General features: G+C 36.7%; 1 protein-coding gene across 1 annotated transcript; it reads right to left on the bottom strand.

Annotated features, from left to right (window-relative positions):
* Nucleotides 1–7,245: 7,245 nt before the first annotated feature.
* On the bottom strand, nt 7,246–17,291 carry LOC149805466 (uncharacterized). The gene is made up of 2 exons (XM_089936268.1): nt 17,191–17,291; nt 7,246–9,228 (listed from the first exon to the last, which is right to left on the bottom strand). The coding sequence occupies exon 2, from the start codon at nt 9,140–9,142 to the stop codon at nt 7,940–7,942; it is 1,203 nt and encodes a 400-aa protein (XP_089792394.1). The 5' UTR covers nt 9,143–9,228; nt 17,191–17,291; the 3' UTR covers nt 7,246–7,939.
* Between the last annotated feature and the right edge of the window lie 668 nt (nt 17,292–17,959).

Below are 17,959 nucleotides of genomic sequence, written 5' to 3'. Positions count from 1 at the left end.
TTGCATGCTTAACCTATTCTGACAGAGGCTCCCCCTACGGGTCCGGGGTTGTAGAATTGGCCCGACGTGCCTCACTACGTGTCGTAAGAGGCGACTAAGTAGAGGCAACCTGTTTGCCGTGGGTTGCGTCCCGTGTCGGGGGAGGAAAGGATCCTGGTAGTTGAGCAGAGGCTTTCCATGCAATACACTACTTTGGCCTCTACTTCTTCTAGACCGGTAGTCGGGATGGGCCCGGTCTCGACAAATCGGCTTGTCACGCTGAGCCCTAGGAAGTCTTTATTTACTCCTTCACCTTCTTTATCTTTCTCCTTGTATCTTTCTTGATACCACCGTTGCCCCTATAGTCTATTCCTTTATCTTTCCCTTTCCCAAGTCTTAGAAGACGTCCTAGAAGGCGGTGGCTTAACGGGTCAATCAACTGGTAATTTTACCGAACCTAGAAGGTGGTGACTTCACGGGTCAATCAAAGGTAATTTTATCTACTGACTATGGTATCTGTGCATCCCTGGCACTTGAAAAGTGTCCCCTTGTTGGGCTCCATGGTAGGTGGGGAGCACCGGTGCTACATTTTTCAAAAAACCAACATGGAAAATCAAAAACAAAATCAAAACAAACGTACCAAAGCTGGGTCTGAGTCGGATGATGAACCATGTAGTGTGGAATCCTTTCCTCGCTTCATGGTCATACAATCAAAAGACGAATCTAAACCACTTACTGCACAACCGCCATTTATAGTGGAAAAGACTATACTTGGATTAGTCGGCAAGCCAAAAAGTGTCAAAAAACTAAAATCAGGTGGCCTACTTGTAGAGTGCGAGCGCAAAGCACATACTGAAAATATCCACAAAATTAAAACCTTTCACGATATTCCAGTAACCTGTTTCGCCCACTCTTCACTTAATACATCAAAAAGGCGTCATTCGTTGCCGTGACTTCGCTGGAGTCAGCGACAAAGAAATCGTCGAGGGGATGAAAAATGAAGGTGTCACTGCAGTCTGTAGAATTCGTATCAAACGAAACAATAATCTGCAGGACACCAACACCATTATACTCACCTTTAACAAACCAACAGTACCTAAAGTGGTCAAAGTTGGATTTCTACAATTTAAGGTTGATATATACATACCAAATCCCCTCCGATGTTACAAATGTCAAAAATACGGCCATCATGAAGACCGATGCTCGAAAAGACAAATATGCGGCCGATACGGAGACCCTTCTCACCGGGAATCCCAGTGCAAAGCCACTCCGCACTGCGTCAACTGCGGAAAGGAACACCATGCTAATTCGAAAGAACGTGACTCCTGGAAACAGGAGAAGGAAATACAGAGGGTTAAATACACATCCAGCATCCCCTATCCAGAGGCCAGGAAGCTTTACAAGTTAGAACATCCCTCCCCGGGCTGTCCTTCTCAGCTGTAGTTAAAAGCAGCCAAAAAGCAACGAAAGACCCCCAAACTCAAACAGGCCCACCTGAATCCCCTTCCAGCTCGAACATTCCGCTTTACAAACCCCTGAAAAACTCAGTATCGACTCAAACAACATTCAACAACACTCCACTGCCAAGATCACCAAACAGTAATAAAAAATGTCGCATACAAATAGGCAGCAAAAGGGGTCTGATGACACCATAAAGCTGCACAATAGGTTTGGAGACTTTGAGGATTTGGATGCAGAAGAAACTGCTCCATGTCCAAGAGGTGGCTCCAGACCTAACAACAACAAATATACCCCCGTACTTCCTCCATAGAAATAACCAAACAGATTGCCTCCGCGAAAGATCTAACCTAGTTCCAGAATCCTCAATATAAACTTGTAATGAATAACACCATCATACAATGGAACTGTAGAGGACTTAAAGCCAAGTACCATGATATTCTTCTGCTTTTAAACGAACACGATCCTGCAGTACTATGCCTTCAGGAAACGTTTTTGAAAGATACGGATAACATCACACTTAAAAACTACTCACGGTTGAACACCTACTCTCAAAATGTTGACAGGGCCTCAGGAGGAGGAGTCTCTGTTATTGTGAACAACAGAACTTCTCATAGCGTCATCCCTTTAAACACAAATTTACAAGCCATTGCTGTAAGCGTCACTCTACATCGAGTGATTACCTTTTGTTCTATTTACATACCACCAAACACCAACCTAGTACCAAACGAATTAGACTATCTTGTTAAACAACTTCCCCCACTCTTTATTTTACTCGGGGATTTTAATGCCCATAACATTTTATGGGGATCAAATGAAATTATATGACAGAGGCCACAAAATAGAAGACTTCATTTCCAGACACGATTTGTGTCTATATAACACCAAATCACCGACATATTTACGCCCAGGAACGGGTACATATACATGTATCGATTTGACAATATGTTCTCCTTCGCTGCTTTTGGACTCTGAATGGAAGGTCGCTGATGACCTTCACAGCAGTGATCACTTTCCAATATGCCTTGAAAAAATTAACTCTACAATTAATGCCGCAATTCCACAATGGAATATAAAGAAGGCCGACTGGGCTAAGTTTTGAAACACCCTGTAAAACTAGGCTGAATGAGGATACAGTTTTCAATGTTACTGACCCTATTCAGTATTTTACATCTATTCTAACCGAGATTGCAGAAGAATTCATTCCCAAGTCCTCAACAAACTGTAAAAGAACCCTAAAACCTTGGGTCACTAAGGAATGTAAGGAAGCCATTAGAAAACGCCGAGAAGCATTAAAAAAATGTAACAATCGTGCGACTTCCGAAAATTTAAGTAAATATCATATTCTCCGGGCCAAAGCTCGCTGCATCATCAAGGAAAGTAAACAAGCATCATGGAAGAAATATGTTTCTACTTTAAACTCTCGTTCCTCTATTAAGAAAGTTTGGGACACTATCCGCAAAATAAACGGAAAGAGAAAACACAGAGCTCTCCGACATCTGAAACTGAGCAATAACAATTTTAGTTCCAAACGTGACGTAGAAAATGTTCTTGCTGACACATTCTCTAAAGATTCCTCATCATCTAATTATTCAGAAGCCTTCTAAAAATTGAAAACTCGAAAAGAAACGTCACGTTTAAAATTCACATCCAACAACTCGGAAAGTTATAACCATCTGTTCTCACTATTGGAGTTTAGGGAGGCTTTAGATAAGGGCCATGATACATCCGCTGGGCCTGACTAAATACATTACCAGTTTTTAAAACACCTTCCAGAATCATCATTAACATCTCTTTTGAAATTCATCAATGATGTATGGATTACTGGTAATCTACCTAAGATTTGGAAAGAAGCAACAGTAATACCAGTTCCCAAACCAGGTAAAGATAGCCAACATCCTACCAACAATCGACCTATTGCACTCACAAGCTGTGTGTGTAAAACAATGGAACGAATGATTGATCAATTCTCGGCTTGCATTGTACATGGAAAATAACAATTTAATATCTCCTTTCTAAAGTGACTTTCGTTATGGACGGAGTACCAATGATCATCAGGTTAGACTGGAAACATTTATTCGCGACGCATTTATCAAGAAAGAACATTTAGTAGCCGTTTTCTTCGATTTAGAAAAGGACTATGACACGACATGGAAGTACGGGTTACTAAATGACCTGCACGATCTGGGTCTAAAAGGCCGTCTGCCCTCTTTCATACCCAACTTTCTCTCAGAGAATTCAAGGTACGAGTGGGATCTGCACGAGCAAGAGATGGGTTTGCCCCAGGGCAGTATTTTATCTGTGACGCTTTTCAATATCAAAATCAATAGCATCACCAAGTGTTTGACTCATGGTGTGGATTGCTATATGTTGTTGATTTTCTAATATGTTATCTATCAAAGCACATGCATACCATTGAAAGACAACTACAGGAAAATATAAACAAGGTTCAAAATTGGGCTGGTACGAACGGCTTCAAATTCTCGAAATCAAAAACGGTATGTATGAATTTCTGTCAGTTCCGACGACACCACGATGAACCTAAACTCACGCTAGACGGAACACCTATTCCAGTTGTTGAAGAAACAAAATTTTTAGGTATTATCTTTAACAGAAAACTGACTTTTATTCCACACCTAAAGAACTTGAAAGCTAAAGGCTTAAAAGCACTTGACCTAGTTAAAGTAGTAGTGCATACTGACTGGGGTGCTGATAGAAAAGTCATCCTCAATTTATATAAAACGTTTATTCGCTCCAAACTGGACTACGGTTGCATTGTTTATCGTTCAGCCAGAAAGTCATATTTGAGAATGCTTGATCCAATTCATCATCAAGGAATAAGACTCGCTCGGAGAGCATTTAAAACATCCCCGTGTGAAAGCCTCCTCGCTGAAGCGAACGAACCACCTTTAATGCATCGTAGAGAAATGCTTTCCGCACAGTATGCTCTCAAATTAAAATCAAACCCTCTGAACCCTGCTTTTTCAGCTTTTTTTTAACCCAAATACAAAGCCTTATACGAAAAAAAACAAACGCCATACCTTCCTTTGGCATTAGAATATCATCCAGCTTTGACAGTAAAAAAAAATTGATCTGTCTAAAATTCAGAAAAAGTCCATTCCAGAAACACCACCCTGGCTACTTAAGCAACCAAAAGTACCATTTAAGCTACACGATGGAAAAAAAATCAGAGACAAACCCTTCCATCTTGCACAACTTTTACCATGAACTCCTCACCGAATTTAAAAACTACACAATAATTCATACCGACGGATCAAAGGATGAGGAAAAGGCTGCTGCAGCCTTCGTTTGTGGAAATCACACAACACAAGTTCGCTTACCAAATGGCACATCAATTTTTTCAGCCGAAATCAGAGCAATAAACCTTGCTCTGCAATATATCGAAAACAAACGTATTTTAAACAGCACCATCTTCTCCGACTCCCTCTCAGTACTTCAGTCACTACACAATAGAAAACTGGAGAACCCACTGTTGACCAATGTTCTCGTCAAAAATACTAAGCTGAGTACCTCCCGCAATATCGTATATTGCTGGTTACTTAGCCATGTTGGTATTAAAGGTAATGAAAAAGCAGATCGCCCTGCTAAAATGGCCCTATCTCATGAACCATCTGATTTTAAAATACTGTATACTGGTTTTAAACCTAGTATCAAAGAGACTTTACGTCAGAAGTGGCAGGCATCATGGAATGATGCAGTGAACAATAAACTTCACGCCATCAAGCCAACCCTAGGAGAATGGACTAGTTCCTACAGAATCATGCGTAGGGAGAGGGTAGTCATTGCAAGAATTCGAATTGGTCATACTTATATAACCCGCTCCCACATACTCAAAGGTGAAGACCCACCAGAGTGCGTTTCTTGCAATGAACCATTCACTGTTAAGCACTTTATGATAGAGTGTTTCGACCGACAACCTACGCGCGATCAGTATTACAATGTGCATGACATGAAGGAACTTTTTGATACAATAAACATCACTTGTATTATAGATTTCCTGAAAGCAGTGAATATTTACTCTAAACTCTAACTTTTATGCTGTCACCTTGTGCAGTTTTATGCAATATATATACCCCCCCCCCTTTTAGTACCTTTTCATCACTCTTCATCAACATACACCATTTATATCCCACGTTGATCAAGAAGCTTTATTTTTCACCGTTACCATCTTATCGTTTTAATTTCAACTATTTGGTTTTGATATTGCTGGTCGATATGAGACTTTTTATAATTTTTAAAAGATTATACATATAACATATGTTAGGCCAAAACATTCATCCCATTCGTCTTAGGCATTTGGTGTGGGATGAGTCACGTTTTGCTGATAGCTTGAGTGGGGTTTTTTTTTTGCATTCGAATCCAACAGGTAAGGCAAACATATAGCTCCCTCCAAAGCAGGTGCGATCTTAGATAATCTGCTTCAAGACTGTATTAGTCTGAGAGAGCAGTATAATCCGTAAGATATTAAAGAGACGAAAAACTCATAAAAATGTGCAATAGCTCGAAGAAAGGGAAAATTTATACGCGTTAATATGGCGCCTAGATTATTTAAAAGTGACATTGTAACTGTGCATACCGTTACGAAATCGAGCGCTAAGTGTCAAACTGTGTTTTCGTCAGTTATACGCCGTATTTCTTATTATGTACTTCATAAGGCACCGTGTATTAGAAGGGTTTTAAAGCCATTGTCTTCACACCGAACACAATATTACTTGAATCAGACCCATTTTAATATCACACTTAATTTATAGTTTTACCGCTGTTCGTATATTTATTAAACGGAAATACTATATATACCGTATATACTCGCTTATAAGTGGAGTCAAACTGCAAACAACATAGATCCTGATCTTCCGTAGCAACATAATACGCCTGCAGATCAGGGTCTGTGTTGTATGTTTTACTGATGATTCCTAACAAACTGCACAGATCCTGATCTGCCAGCGCATTATGCGACGGCAGATCTGGTTCTTTGCAGTTTACAGATGGACTCCTCCTATAAGCGAGCATTGACGGTACTGGTCAGAGTTTCTAAACGTACTCAGAGAAAGAAGATGTCAAAGTGCTTTGTAGGTTTATGAACGTGTATTCTAGTGATCCTCTGTAGAAATAAATGTATTCTAATAGTGCCTAAATTGTTCAGTTCCAACAAATAAAATACCCCTCATTATTGGTAAATGTTCGACTGTATCTTCGATTTATGTACAGTACGACAGGTCTTCTTTCCTCCTAACTTCCGGTTTCTGCGTAGACTTAAGCTGTTTTCCAAACTGAATAGTATCTGTTTGCGAAGAAGTGTATCGAAAGTCAAACATATGACAAGCGAAATTAAAAAACAGAGCAAACCCTATATATTGTGTAAGGTTACTGTCAAACCTAATAATGTCATAAGCAACGAGATTCATAAAGACAATCGCTCTCTTTTTAACTTATTACCGCCCATAAACCTGATAAGTTTCGTCTTCCATTTCAACATATATACAATTTAGGTTTAGCACTAAGTATAAATAATAAATTACATTAAAAGTGAAATTATGAGTAACGTTTTATAAGTTGATAGCTTAAGTAAGTAATAGTTTGTACTTTCCGCTATGTTCGTTACCAATCTTTAACCGCCACTGCTTTGCAAATAATGTGTTATTCTTAATCGACTTCACTGCAGAGAAGTTAGAAACTTCTTACTGTCTACCTGGCTTCACTCCAGGAAAATAACATAACTTTTGCTTTTACAGAACTCTTAGATTCTAAAACTCAGATACAAATAGAAAAAGCAACACCAAACCTGAATACAGTATTTCGTTACATGTATATTAAAATTTAAAGGGTAAAGGGAAGGATCGGGAATGTCAACAAGCTGCGATTTCATGATGTGATACTTATTTCCCAAGAAGTAATCCTTATTATTCATTCTTCTGTAACAAAAACCAGGCAGAGTTTTGTTAGTTTACAGTCATTACTTAGGGTCAGTAAAATTCAAACGGTCCTCCAAGAAAATAATTCTTTCAGTAGCAATCCTGACAGCGCGAAGTTAGTAAAAAGAATTCTATTTATTCTTGCATTCGAAATATTTAAACCTTTGTTAAATGTCCATTATGTGCCATACCACGCTATTAATCACATTTTGGCGTATTGAAACACAACTATTACAATAATTACTCTGGTTAGTTAGAAATAATACTCTATATACTATTAAATAAAAGTAAACATGAACCAGTCTCGAGTAAGTGTGTTTCCCATTAATGCAAGGCAATCCACATCTAGCACTGCTTTGCATAATGCGGCGGAAAATTAAGCACTCTCCCTCCCACAAAAAATTATGAATCGCCACACTAATCGGCATGTCTGTAATCTTGAGAAATTTTACCATAGTTCATGTCAACACTTGTATACATTATCTGCATGCTTCTGAAATCAGTCAAGCCACGACAAGTCAATATTCTCTTTACGTGTCTTGAATATGCTTCATCTACACTGTCGTCCCCTAGTCCTTCATCAAATTCATGCGTTGTCTGTGCTTTTTCTTCCTGCAAATAGTTTTTGCAAGGCCTGATCGGCACCGCTTGCTGATTAAGTAGAACGGTATCTTTACTAAGGATCCACAATGCGATAGCCACACGGCCGTCGTAAATAAGTCCCCGGATATAGTAATCCCATTGTACAGCTGATTCACTCGTATGTAGTTTAAAGCTAGGTAAAATATCCAGCAACCCAAGTACACTAGTGTTACTATAAGAAACACATTTGTCATGATAAAGTCGCTTTTATAAAAGAAATATACCTTCCTTTCGACTGAATCTTCATTCTTTTTTTGTTCCATGCTTTTGGACTTTTCCTTTGGTTTCTTTTTCCTGGCAGAAGAAGAATATTTTTCTTCGTCACTACTCGTCTTCTCGTCATTCGAAGAAGTATTTGATCCACTGCTAATGTAGCCTTCATCTGTCACTGTCTCCTTCCTCTGAAGGACTGGCTTTTTCTTCATCATCCCTGCATCTTTGAACTTCATCTGTTGTCTCTTGAGCCTATCCGCATATGTATCACCTTTTGCCTCGTAGTTTTCCTCCAAAACGATTGCTCCTCCAGATTTGGTTTTTCTCTTTAAAATCATGATTCTTAAAACTATTGCAATATAAAATGCCAGGACTACAACTAGGGGAATGCCAACGGTTAGGACTACTGAGAAATTCATTTGTGAAATGCTTTTTTCGTAGTACATTGCACATTGGTACTGATTTTCGTAGTAGCGAAAGCTGCCCCATCCCACAAGTGGTTGAAATGCAATGACCGCGTCAAATACCCACAACCCTATAATTAGGACTTTCACAACTATATCAGTGAATATAATTTCGTGTTTCGATGGCTTGAAAATGTTGAAGAAGCGTTCAATCATGAGAACAGCTAGTGTGTGCGTATTAAGCAAGCTGCAGAATGACATGAAGAACACCTGAACACTGCACACTTTCTCTGGAAGTACCCATGCATTGTGGGCCGCCGACACGGCTGTGAAGGAGGTCCACAACAGAACAGACATAATATCAGTTACAGCTAGATTCACAAGCAGGTAGTTTGGAGCTGTTCGCAGTCTTTTCCTGCCAACGAAAACAATAATGAAGAGGATGTTCACAAAAATAGCAAGACCTCCAATTGTGGCAAGAGAAGCCACAAGAGCGCCTGAGTTAGTATACATCTTCGACAAGTTTGTAAATGCTTTCTCTCTCCGACTTTCATATAATTGTCATTTGCATCCCAGGATCATATCTGCCTCAGTGGTTTCTGAAATGAGGAAAAACACCTTTCAGACTTTCTAAGAGGCTGGCTTTAATGCAAGATATTATAAAAAAATGTAAAAATCGATAAAATGCACACACTCGGTGCAGTACCTGCGGCCTGGTTAACAGTGCTATAGTTTTGCACCCTGTAATGAGAGACGCTGGTAGTTACATGATCTGGAAGGTTAACCTTTTTGCATATTTCAAAATCCAGACCAGATCAATGTGTTTTGCCATGCCTTGCTGAATGTGAGAATCCACAAAAATACACACCCTGTATTCTAACAGACCTGCGTGGCCACTGTCAGAACGATTTTTAGTATACACTTATCGGTATCATAATGCGGCGTAATCTGTAAATGTGATTTTGCATAATGTAGAAAGGTACTTATCTTCGAATGTTACATAAATTAAAGATTGCGTATAAACATTTGGTCCATTCATTGGTACTTGTGCTGGACAATCAGGGTAAATTGATTCTGACTGATTGTCCAGCTGCCCGCCTGCTTATAATATGATGAATAACTGAACTTACTATCTGCATTCTTCCAAACTATGCCATTAAGTCTAACATATTATTTATCATAAGGCCTTGTATTTCCATTTCCGTATCACTAGGCCTTGTATTAGCATAAGGCCTTATATTTATTTCCATTTCCGTATAATAAGGCCATGTATTTCCATTTCCTTATCGTATGGTCTTGTATTTCCAATTCCTTATGATAAGGTACTGAATTTCCATTTACGTTTAATAAGACCTATAATTTCCATATATGTATCATAGTGACTTTCCGTATCATAAGGTTTTGTATTTCCAATTCCGTATCATAATGCATTTTATCCATTTCCGTATCATAAGGCATTTTATTCCCATTTCTGTATCATTTCAGTCAAATAAAATGCATATGTCTGCCGATTTTCTTATTCAATAAATTTTCTCTATTACAATCTTTTTAAATCTCAATATGCAAAACCACATTTATATTAAAAATATGACTTGTAGAACTCCTTCCCTTTCTTAGAAAAGTTACAGTATTCATTTGTTGTTTGTTTTGTTTGTTTTTTATTTTTGTGTTTTGGGTTATTATTGGCACGCGTCGATTGCTTTGGAAATAAGTAATTGCGTTTGTCTTTGGTGGATTATCGAATAGAAACAACTTACGTGACTTACAATAATCTAACCAAGAGACTGTATTTCGTGAGTCAATGAGATAAGTAAAATGTGTTGCTTTGTCTACCGATAGTTTTAAGTCCGATATGATATAATCCTATTCATCATTAAAACAGGCCAAATTCCAAAGATCATATTAGTAGTCCAATCTCCTGATATATAAACATTTGGAGTATTAGCATTTTCTACAATAGAAATAATTTGCAAAAATATTGACAACATCTCCAAATTGTTCAACACTATCACAAGGTAAATAAATGTTTACAAAACGCGAAGAGGAATCCCCTGTCTTAATAGTAATATATATTAGTCTTGAATCATGGAGGTGCTGTACTTCTGCAACACTTGCAAGAAATCTACTGTATAATACCCGAACAGCCCCGAAGGTATACCTGAATGAATGTCTTTCGAAGATTCAGTCGGTGTTATCCCTGGTCCATAAAACTCTTCGTATACTGATGAGACACAATCTAACTCACTGTCGAATAGACACAACTCTTGTAAGAATCAAATGTCAGAAATATCGCATAAAGTTTTAATATTTTGTATATTTTTCTTTGAAGAACGATAGTTAAAGAAAGAAATGCGTGAAGTATCCATTCTTTATATTTGTGTCCAGTATAATAAAATTTTGGAATATTAGAGCTTAATTCAGACTCTGATAGTAGTTTCTAACCAAGGTATTCCATATCAACGCATCCACGTTCATCACTGTATTGTGAGCAAGGTAACTGCATATGACTTTAAAGATAGCATGGGTATTATATTTCATATGTTATTTCTCCACCTGGGTTGTCTCCACCTGGGAGTAAAGTTCAGTATGAGAGGAAACGTCCGATTCTAGTGTTTCAGGAGCAAGTCTTTGTCACGAATTGCATCGCTGTCGCATGGGAGGTACTGTAAGCAAGCGAAAGTACGCTGCCTTTCTTACAATACCGCTACTACGCCTTATTGGAAACTGGTGTGTGGATTGTACATTTGTAAACGCATTAACCTGTCGCTGTTATATATTTGTATGCGATTGTTCACGTACAAATGCAGCGCTACCGAGGTCGTTGGTCGGCAGAGAACTAGCGACTTCAGCAAAGGTTTTATCATTTTCCAAATCCTCATCTGGTGCATTTGTGTCTTCTGAATACGCAATCTCATTTATGATCAAGATACGTAGTATTCATTCCATGTCGAAAACAAAAAGTGATCACCCAATAATTACCTTGCACTAAATGTCTATTAAATTAAGCTTTCACAGCTTTCACATATGACAAAAAATATTTGTTGACCTCATTGTTGGTATTGTTTATATTTATTTACATCGTCTGGGGATTTGAATGAAAATAGGTACTTTTTGCGAGAGGGCATAGAAAATAAACACCAATGACGTTTAATCGTTTTGTACCTATTGATGTCGTTTCTGGAGTCCTTTATCTCGATAATAATGCTTATGAATCAGCCATACATTTTAAATTTGAAATAATGCTGTGTAGTCCTGCCTTTTAAATGCTTTTAAAGTAAATTTGACTAACATCAACTTGTAAACGTGTTTATTGAAAATGTGGACCTGAATCACAAGGAATGAATCTTTTTTAAATTGGATTTGATCCAGAACTTTGCACTTTTGCACAGGCTTAAAAATATAAAGGGCAGCTACTCCATGGAATTTCCACACAAGTTATTTCGGCTATATAAAGGAATGTGTGTATATTAGTGAGAGTTTAAAAAGTCTCCAGCTTTTTTTATTTTCATATCTGAATGATAGGGGTTGCGACAATTTGGGTTTGAGAGTACAAAGTTTGGACTTACTTGACGTGCACCTATCAGAAGATGGCAAGTTTGTTCCGCGTCACCATTTTCACATTCTAAATTTTTAGAGGTAAGTTAAAAGAATAAAAAAAGAAACGATCATTTTTTTAAAAAAGGTTTTGGAATTTTCAAATTTAAGTGCCCTTTCAGAAAATAATAATACCTACACTGTGAAAATGTATGCCTCTATTATAAGAACAAACAAAGTTAGTATGATTAGTGCTGTTTCAAGTTCATTTTCTAAGCACGCAATAACAATCATAAAGTGTCTAGCGTAGACAGTAAATGACTTTCCTCATAGTGATCAATAATAACCGTCAAACCAAGAAGGTGAAAAACATATAGGTGTATGGTAACGTTCTCTATAGTAAGAGAATTGTGGAGCAAAACAACATTATCATATCCGTCTTTGCGAAGTACCCCAAAACTCCAAAAATGAAGCAAAAACTAATATTTTGAAGCTCGAGCTCGGTTCGTGTGTCAGCAATAAGAGAACAATAAGTGGAAATTATCACTTGACGTTATTTTATTACATGTGCATATTCTAGACAGGTAAATAAATATGTTTACTAACAATTAGATGAAATATAAAATATGGAAATATTTGCCGAACCATTGGTGCATGATCTTATGTTACGTGTTTAGGCTCGAATAAACAGTAACACAAGAAAGAGTGAAAACAACAAGCTTTGAAAAAATATAATAATGTATTTCCCTGGACAAATTCTGTACAAATTAAAAAATATGAACTTACCGTTTTAAGAATCAGAACCAAAATTAATTCCAGAATAATCCACGAATAAAATTTTAGAAGTCCTAATAAAAAATGTTCTAATGATTTCAAGTTTCAATCCCGACGAAGAATCCAAGATGGAAGACGATGACGTATGCTGTAACCTGTAGTACTGAAGTCTACACTTCCTTGTAGAAACAAGAAATATCACTCCGGTTTGGAAATCAAAATAAATTTTATAAAAGCTGTCCTTGTTCAACAATTTCATATGAGAACACGTATTTTCCAGGGGAAAAATAAAGAATTACTCCTTTTGAATCCAAGTAATTTGAAAAAACTCCAAACAACACAACACCTTCCAGTGTAAAGAAAAACCCCAGCAGAGATTATTTCTCCAAAACAAAGGTTATATCGTATTCTAAAACGCAAAGGGGGTCACGTGGATCGTGTTCCGAAACCTCGTCGAAATTATTTACTTGTTAAACATAACGTACACCCAGTGTGGCCCTGACGGAAACCAATAATTTTACTCTAAGAAATAAAATAAAATGTTTACATCTTAAACCACGTGGTCCCATCATGATCTCGACAACAACCAATCATATTAAAATGAAAATAGAACTTATTTACGTGGTTGCTACTAATTTTGAATCAAGGCCAGGATCTAGGTCAACACCTGGTGTTTACTAAAACAAACAGTTACGATCAAACTATTTTCTAAAAAAATATTAAGTTCCTAAAAACAGAACTACATTATTTTGACATATAATGAAATTTAAAAAGAAATAAAAATATTCTAAAACTTACAAACAATTAAATCAGATGTAATTAAGACAAATATACATAACACTTCCCCATAACGAAAAGAAAGATTTATATGACAAAGCTTTCTTTTTACCACAGACTAATTATAAATGAGGTTAAGAAGAACTTATATAAATTACATACAGTGTACATGAAACAAAACATTGTTATACACGAGAAAGTGCGCCTGTTATTAAATTATCTTTTCTCTTGATGTGAATGATGTCAAGATTATATTCCTGTAACAACAAACTATACCTAGTAGACTTTGATTTTTATTTTTCATCTTGCCAATGAAAGTAAGGGGGTTGTGGTCACTAAACACAATATTCGAAGAAGGAGCTGAAGTTAGGTAAACTTCAAAATGTTTTAATGCCAATATCAAAGCCAAACATTCCTTCTCGATTGTTGAATAATTTCTTTGGTGTTTATTTAATGTCTTAGAAAATAAGCAGACTGGATGATCAGCACCATTTCATCTTCTTGAATCAAAGCTGCTCCAACCCAATCCATCACTTGCATCAACAGACAATTTAAACGATTCGCTGAAATTTGGAGCTGTAAGAACTGGCACGCTTTTAAGTATGACTTTCAACTTGTCAAAAGCCTTCTGACATTTTTCATTCCAAAGGAACTTGTTTTTCTTACTCAATAAATTTGTCAGGAGTTCAGCAATTATAGAAACATTGGAACAAAAGTTTTGATAGTATCCGGCCATGCCCGAAAATCGCATCAGTTGCTTTTTTATTTACAGACACGGGAAATTAAGAGATACCCTTGACCTTAGCATTTATAGGTTTAACTTGTCTATGTCCCACGATGTGTCCTAGAAAAGTTACACTAGCACGACAGAACTCACTTTAGATAAATTAATTGTCAAGCGTGCATCTGAGTCTGTCAAAGAATTTGCGAATTGTTGCTAAATGGTCTTTCCAGGTGTCGTTGTAGATGAGGACATCATCGATGTAAGCATCACAATTGTCTAGAATCAGAGGTAATCATTCTCATGAGACGTTGAAATGTACTTGGCGACTCTTTCATCCCAAACGGCATTACTTTATATTGGTAAAGTCCATCTTGAGTCACGAATGCCGAAATTTCCTTTGCTTTTTCCGTTAGTGGAATTTGCCAAAATCCTTTCAGAAGGTCAAATTTGGTGACATACCTGGCATTCCCTATCTTATCAATACAGTCATCGATTATTGGTAATGGGAATGAATCTGTTTTTGTCACACCACTGTTCAGCTTATTATAATCAGTACACAAACCGTACGTTTTGTCTGGTTTTGGAACAAGTATGCATGGTGAAATCCAGTCACTTTTACTGGTCTCTATAAAAACATTCTCCAGCAAATATTGAATTTATTTGTTTAAGTAATCCTGTTTGAGAGGGTTCATCCTGTACGGGTGTTGGATGACAGGTTTAGAATTTACAATTTCAATATCATGGAAAATTTTGTTGGTTCTTGTAGGAACATCTGAAAATAAGTGCTCATATTCAAATAATAACTGTTTAAGTTCATTTCTTTCTTGCTCTTGCAAATGTGAAAGCTTCTGGTCCGATTCTTTTATAATTTCTGAATACCGAAGATTTACCACTCCAATATCAGTAGAGTCCGATGATATTCCTTCACATAAATCTTCAATGAGTAGGACAGGTACAACCAAATTAATTGCATGTTTAAACTGGCTATCTCTTTCAATATACTGTTTTAGCATGTTTATGTGATATAGCTGGTTTCTTTTACGCCTCCCATGAGTATTTATGATGTAATTTAAATCATTTACCTTCCTGTCAACTAGGTAGGGACCATAATACTTGGTCTGCAGAGGAGTTTGTGGTATGGGAAAGAGAGCGATGGCTCTATCACTAGGCTGAAAGCTCCTTTCCTTCGAGTTGTTATCATATCTTGACCTCATTTTGGTTTTAGTAGAGTGCAGATTTGCTCTTGCGACCTCACAAGCCTTTGACAACTCAGATTTAAAATTAGAAACATAATCAAGAAGACTAATTTCATAATCTTCATTAGAAAGAAGTTTCTCTTTCAATAACTTCAATGGTCCACGCACAGTGTCCAAAAACCAGTTCAAAGGGACTGAAACCTAAAGATTCTTGAACTGATTCCCTAGCAGCAAACAATAGTAAAAGAATAACTTCATCCCAATCTTTATCCGTATCAAACAATATGATCGAATCATATTTTTCAAAGTCTGATGCAGTCTTTCTAACGCTCCTTTGTTCTCATGGTGATAGGCAGAAAATTTGGATTGTCGGATGCCTAATTCGTACATAACTTGCTGGAAAATTACAGACATGAAATTTGAGCCTTGATCAGACTGTACAGACTTGGGAAGGCCAAACTGAGTATTAATAAAACTTTATCAACGCTTTTACTATTGTATGAGATTGTATATTCCTCAAGGGAATTGCCTCTGGAAACCTTGCTGACTCAAACATAATGGTCAACAGGTACTGGTTACCTGACTTGGTCTTAGGTAAGGAACTAACACAATCTATCATAATTATACTAAATGGTTCGTCAAAGGCAAGAATAGGTTGTAGATGTGCCTTAGGTATTTTCTGATTTGGTTTTCCTACCACTTAACATGTATGACATGATCTACAGTATTTACTAACATCACATTTGATTTTTGGCCAATAGAAGTGAGTAAAGAAAAGAAAAAGCGCAACTGAGATTATTTTTCCAAAACAAAGGTTATGTCGTATTCTAAAACGCAAAAGGGGATCACGTGATCATGTTCCAGAACCTCATCGAAATTATTTACTTGTTAAAAATCAGGTACATCCAGTGTGTCCCTGACGAAACCAATCATTTTACTATAAGAAATAAAATTTAAAAAATGTTTGCATCTTAAACCACTTATCCCATCATGACTTCGACAACAACCAATCATTTTACAATTAAAATAGAACTTATTTACGTGGTTGCTACTAATTTTGAATCAAGGTCAGGATTTAGGTCAACACCTGGTGTTTATTAAAAACGAACAGTCAAGGTCAAACTAATTTCTAAAAAAAATATTACGTTCCTAACAAACAGAACTACATTATTTTGACATATAATGAAATTTAAAAATAATAAAAAGATTCTAAAACTTGCAAACAATTAAATCAGATATAATTAACACAAATATACATAACAATGTTACAGATTTATTTATGGCGTATCTTGATTATGCTGTCATGATATTACGTGAAATGTGAAAGGAAATGCACTTACTAAAATAAAACCATGATTCTGAAAAATGAAATAAAGTTTGTATTATTTGAAATTAACTGGTATGACTCAAGTAAACTCTTTTTATCAAATATTCATCATTATTGTAACGATGTATCTTTCTCCATCATAAATTTCTTGCTATTATGACACAGCACCGATGAAAATTACCATTTGTATTCCCTGAAATTACATTTAATAAAAATTCTGCACACTTACCATATTAATGTCACTTACATGCCAACTACGCCATATTGAAATAATTCACGAGATATCCGTAATGCATGAGAAGTTTCGAAACGAGGCTTTTGTGGTTTTCCAGTCTCACCCTATCAACAGTTCTTACACCTTACTATTACACTAAGTAATACAATTACAGTGTTTCTTTTACCTAAGGTACTTCAAATGCTGTCATAGAAACTATGTAAATAAAATGAAGGTCGAGTAAACATGGACAGTAATGATATAATTATACCTACCTTTTCGTCCTATAATTGTTAATCAAATCGCTGGCATACATTCTTTAGACATTTCATTTACATGTACTTGTGTATCTCGATAAATTGATTTCGGGCTCACATGAACAAAATTTTCATATGTACACACACACAGAAGTAATAGTTTGAAATTGCATCAAAAGAAAGTAATATCATTCACCAACTTGTAGCATCAACGCTTATCATTCCCGAAGGGCAGGGGTCTCAAACACGCGGCCCGTAGAGTCATTTTCTACAGCTCTCAACAATACCCAGAATTTGTAAAAACAATTAATGATTCAGACTTTATCATCACAGCCAGTAATTTTGATAAAATTTCGGGTGGACATATACTTCCATACCACGAAACAAAAAAGAATAGCATAATGTATTGCTCTATTTATTTATTTTTTTCATTTTTACTCCACTTTTGGATCGCTGAATGTAAAGGTTTAAATGATGCGGCCCTCGAGCCAATGTACAAGCCAATGTACAAGTCAATGTACAAGTCC

Source organism: Sinohyriopsis cumingii, chromosome 2 (genome assembly GCF_028554795.1).
Source record: "Sinohyriopsis cumingii isolate HCF-2022 chromosome 2, ASM2855479v2, whole genome shotgun sequence".
NCBI lineage: Eukaryota > Metazoa > Mollusca > Bivalvia > Unionida > Unionidae > Sinohyriopsis > Sinohyriopsis cumingii.
The sequence above is the reverse complement of the archived record's forward strand: the minus strand, read 5'-3'. Positions and strand labels throughout refer to the sequence as shown.